This window comes from Poecilia reticulata, linkage group LG1 (genome assembly GCF_000633615.1).
Source record: "Poecilia reticulata strain Guanapo linkage group LG1, Guppy_female_1.0+MT, whole genome shotgun sequence".
Lineage (NCBI taxonomy): Eukaryota > Metazoa > Chordata > Actinopteri > Cyprinodontiformes > Poeciliidae > Poecilia > Poecilia reticulata.
In genome coordinates, this window is record NC_024331.1 from 7,974,378 (window position 1) to 7,979,790 (window position 5,413).

The 5,413-nt window shown below is 36.7% G+C and overlaps 1 protein-coding gene across 1 annotated transcript; it reads right to left on the reverse strand.

Moving 5' to 3' along the window:
- Positions 1-4,380: 4,380 nt before the first annotated feature.
- Positions 4,381-5,406, reverse strand: LOC103468840 (probable pancreatic secretory proteinase inhibitor). Its single transcript, XM_008416239.1, has 4 exons — positions 5,335-5,406; positions 4,976-5,007; positions 4,770-4,879; positions 4,381-4,524 (listed from the first exon to the last, which is right to left on the reverse strand). Exons 1-4 carry the CDS (start codon positions 5,390-5,392, stop codon positions 4,479-4,481), a joined length of 246 nt encoding a protein of 81 aa, XP_008414461.1. The 5' UTR covers positions 5,393-5,406; the 3' UTR covers positions 4,381-4,478.
- Positions 5,407-5,413: the final 7 nt, after the last annotated feature.

The window sequence follows — 5,413 nt, forward strand, 5'->3', positions numbered from 1 at the left end:
CTGAATCAAAGGCCAGCCGAAAAAGGTGAGTCTTAAGAGCAGATTTAAAAGTTGCCAGAGAAGTGGCCTGCTTTACCGACATTGGCAAAGAGTTCCAAAGTTTAGGAGCTGCCACAGCATGTATACATGGAAAACATTTTGGATGCTTGGGTTCAGTTCATGCCCAAATGGGAACAAAAAACAAAAATGGCGCGTTTAGGTGTTTTGTTCAGGGTAGAACACCTTTCGGTTTCATATTAGTTGATCACTAAGTGGTGACTAATGCATTTTACTCTCCAAAGAGTCAGACTAGGTGACAAAATTAATGTGTGGATCCTTCAATGTCTTAATATTGATAAAGTTGATAATGTGTAGAGCGGCTGTGTGTACTCACTTTGTGCAGAGGACACACATATTGGAGTAAGTGTTTCCGTCACTGCCACACACAGGGGCAAAGTTCATTGGGCAAATCCTGTTCACCCTTCGAGTAGGACAAGAAGTCTATCCAACATATGAACACAACATCACATCAAATTTTGCTCAGTTATAGTAAGTTTTACACATAGATAATAGTTTAATTCTAAAATGTGTATTACCTTTCTCAAGAGTCCAGACCTTCTAGCAGAATCTATAGAAAATAATAAAGTGCGTTTTTTTTTTTTTTTTCTTGTATAATCCTACTGACATGTGCTGGCATCACAGTTCATATATGATGTCACGGTTTTAGATAACAACCAGCTCTGAGGGTCAGTGGATCTGAGGGTCAGTGTCAATTAACCTAAAGTGTATTAGGCATCATCAAATCTAATCTAGATCATTTTGTATGTTTTGTTTGTACTGTAGAATTTGACCTTATAGTGATCAGCATAAAACAACTTATCAAAGCAGGTTTCATTGTAAATAGAAATGTAATAGTTCCAGCTGTACTTTGTAAAGAAACTACTTTCAAAATAGACCTTCAAACCAAATGAAACAAGAAAAACTTTCATTTTTCACCTGCTGTGACACAGATGAGCAGAAACCCCAGCAAGGAAAGTGTTCGAGTCATGATGTTGGTGGATGAATGACTCAGAACGGACAAATACTTCTCTGTATATGGGTGTGTGTGTGTGTGTGTGTGTGTGTGTGTGTGTGTGTGTGTGTGTGTGTGNGTGTGTGTGTGTGTGTGTGTGTGTGTGTGTGTGTGTGTGTGTCTGCGTGTGCATTTATTTGTAATACCTTGTGGGGACCATTTTTCTGACACTACGTCGTGGGGACCCACTGCCCCTTGTGGGGACTGAAGCCTGGTCCTGACAAGGGAAAACGCTGTTTTTGGGTCAGGGGTTAGATTTAGGACTAAGGTTGTTAGGGTTAGGTATGTAATGTATAGGTTTAGGGATAGGATAATAGTAAGGCTTAGGCTGTAGATAGCCACGTAAACATGCGTGTGTGTCTGTGTGTCTGCGTATATGTGAGTGTATAGGAACTTGGCAGCTGTTAGCACAATCTCATAACATAATCATTATCACACATTGCACAGAAATAAAGATACAATTTGTTAATCGCTGGGTGTCAACCAACATAAAGAATAAAAAAATTAATTAAATAAATATATGGATATACACTAAGAACATTTACATACTTTATTGAGAATTTTTATTTGATTGGAGAAATACACCAAAGTGAAACAGGGAAAAAAAAAAAAACGTTACTAAGATCCTCTTAATGAAAGACTAAACAAAGGCTGATCAGAAATATTATGGAAGGGTTTTTAATTCCTCAAACTGTTGTTTTTTCATAGTAACATGGACATATGTGTTACGTTGCATAATTTCTTTTTTTCTTTTTTTTACATGGCCACAGTGTGGAGTCATCAGCATTTCTATTTGTGTGAACCTTAAACCTGAAAAATGTAAATGTTTTTATTGTGGCCTTTGAGAGAGCATAATGGGAGCACTTTAGATCCCAGCTGGTGCTGCATGGATAATATGTACAGTTGAAAGTTTGTGATATTAACACTGGAGAGAGAAGCTGAACTTTTATCACTCCTCTTCCTATTAGCTTTTTGTATAAACGCTTTCTTAACCCTTGTGCATGTGAGAACTGAGGTAAACGTAGAGGACTGGCAAATGATACAAGTTTTACGTGTGTGGGGGTCGGTTGGACCCCATTTTTAGACACAAGGCCTAAGAAAAGGAGAGTGAAAGGAGAGTGAAATGTCTGCCCACATCTGTTAACTGCAACTGAGGAGGAGACAATTGTTCTTAGCAGATAGAGAACCATCCAACCATCCATCCATCTTCTTCCGCTTATCTGGAGTTGGGTCGTGGGTGTAGCAGCCTAAGTTAGGAGGCCCAGACTTCCCTCTCCCAAACCACTTGGACCAGCTCCTACATTTCTACACTCAAACAGTTTTCTAAAGTGGATTTTCAATTGAAGCAGGAAATAATACAATACAAACACTGGAGCTGAAAGGTTTGCTTCAAACTACGAGACATAAGGACACCCTCTGTTTTCAAACGGAAAGGAAAGACAGGCTTTGTGGATGACCTGCTAGAAACTGCCTTTTCTGCTTCCTTGTCATCTTTTCTCAACTTGTGCCTATTAAAGACTGCATGTCACTGACCCATGGAGTAAAACCCCGGTTACCAGGCACTTGCCAATATGCCCCACCTCCAGGCCTGGTTCAAGAGTGGGGCCAAAGTGACCCGCGTCCGGGAGAGGGAACACTGTTTCTAATTGTTTTGGGGTCTATGCAACCAGCAAGACTAAAAATGAGGACCATGTAAATTAAAATTGTGCTTTTAATACTTATTATCCAAAAAAATTAATCATGCAGGATTAAAATTGATGGTTGATTTTGATTTTCTCTTCTTTTTGTTCTTTTCCCTACTTCTTTATAGTGATAAGACTGATTTAATGGTAAGCAGACCTCACAAACCTCACTGGCTGTTCCAAAATTTCACCTCAAAAATCAACAATTCTGTCTTAAAAAGCAGGAACAAGGTAAAGAACTTGGGTGTCTTGTTCTTTGGAGACTCATTTAAAGGCGGTAACTAGGATTGCCTTTTACCATCTTGGAAATATTGTAAGAATTAGACAAGATTTATCATCTGAAAATACCGAGCTCCTTATTCATTTGTCTAATCATGTATGAACTACTTTTAGATCTTTAAATGGTCAGGTCCCTCATTACATTACCAACACGTTGATCCAATATTAAATGTTGTACATTTGTTCTTATCAGCTGTTCTTACCATATTTGGTCCATTTTTTTTTTTGTTCAAGTCTGTATTTTGGTAAAGCCCACTGCAGTTTTAGCTATAAAAAGTGCAACATAAGGTTTACATACTGACTTACTAATATCTCTTTAGTCTTTTCCGTCACTGAGAAAGCAAAGCGTTCACAAAGTATTTTTGGTCAACTTTCTAGTCCAGATAGAAACTGCACTATCTGCACTAGATAGTGCAAAAAACTTTTCAGCAAGATGATGGAGTTTGTTTCAACTCAATAATACCTTAAAGGGACAGTATTATGTGTTTATCAGACACATAGAGCCATTTTATACATCAATCAACTAACTATATTACCTTCAGTTGTTATAAAAATGTCATATATGTTAACTATGACTTACAAGAAAATTTCCTTCTTAATGTAACGTCTTGAAATTGGGCTTCTGTCTCTTTAAAAACTCCTGCTCTTTCTGAGACTCCGCCTTCAGGAAGTCATTACAACATTGCTCCCCTATTAATCCCTTTAATACATTTTTGCCAGTGTTTCACTAGCAGGTAGCTCTTATAATGAGCTCAGTAGATGTACACTTCCACCAGCTATTAGCTAATTGAATCTTCTGAAGGAGCTGAGTGGAGGAGTGGTGGTGGAGGTTTGCTTTAAGAGGCGGAAGCTCAGCTTGTAGTTTCTGATTATATTTTAACAAGAATGTTAGAATGTTTCAGCTCGGTTCACCCAGGCGTTTTGCACAGCTGAGTGGCTGCCATGCAGGACTAAAGGATTTCTCTAGCTAGTAAGAAAGAATCAAAGCAAAACTCCAGGTATGTTTTTGATGAAGGAAAAACATCCTAACATGATGTAAAGCTCAAAAGGTTGATGTTAGATAATAATACTGCCCCTTCAATATTCATTTGAAGGTACTTTTAAAAAGTACCAGTTCCACTGGCAGTTTTTTTTTATGTCTAATGATTTAGAAATAAAATCTGCCTGTGGAACTTGTACTTTATCAATATTAAGACATTATTGACTAAAAACAAGAAAAGTTGCTTGTAACATAGTTTTGTCAAGTGTAATAAGATATTTGCACTATAACTACACAATAATACTTGGTAAGATTTTATGTTTTTTCAATGTTGTGAATCTAATATGCATCACAAATTGATGCATAATATGAGAAAAACAACCAGAAGCTGACAGGTTGATCAAACTTAGACTTTATTACAATGAGACAACAGTGGATATCATTTTTCTGGGCTGCTTCATCGTGTTGAATTTTTCAACCATACAGGTCAGCAGCGTTCCTCTTTGATTACCAAGATTTTATCTTTGAATTTACTGAGGAGAGAATTATGACATGACATAGCAGTGATTCAGTCCTTCAAATCAGATGGTATTTTTAGCAACAGATAAAACAAAGTAAGTAATTTTTCTGGAGAGATCCTTTGGTATAAACAGCTTTCAATGTTATACTCTGTGACTAGCAGGTTGGGACTAAAGCATTTTATTTTCTAAAGAATCACCTTAGGTGACTTAAGATTATCATGTGAATTGTTGAGTGTGGAGCAGCTGATTGTACTCACCGCCCATYGTTGCAGAGGAGACACTCATTGGCATAAGTGATTCCATTGCTGCCGCAAACAGGATACACATTATTTGTGCATGTCCAGAACCTTGGATCAGCACAAACAGCCTGTCAGACATGTGAACAACGCAACATTACATATAATTCTGCTGAATAATAGTAAGTTTTTTTTTTCCATACATTTAATTCTAAGATTCATATCACCTTTCTGATGTCGTCACTGTTGTGCGCAGGAACTTTAGAAATAAAAATAATTTTTTTTAATCCAAATTACATTTACCATGTTGACTTCAAAGTTTAAATAACCAGCTTTAGATGACTACTTTCAACCATTAGTATCAGTATGAATCAAACTGTAAGTTGTTTATTGTGCATTCAAAAAATAATTTAGATAATTTAATGTGTTTTTATCATACCATAAACCAGTATATAAACCATAAAGCAGTGATTAGCATAAACAGTTAAAGATCTCCTTTGTAAAAGAATTAAATGATAATAAAAAAACTACTTTGAAAAAATACCTTCAGAACAAATTAAACAAGAAAATACAGATATTTTTTTACCTGCTGCAACACAGATGATCAGAAGCCCCAGCAAAAGTCTTCCAGTCATGGTGTTCATTGGTGAATAACTGAGTGGACA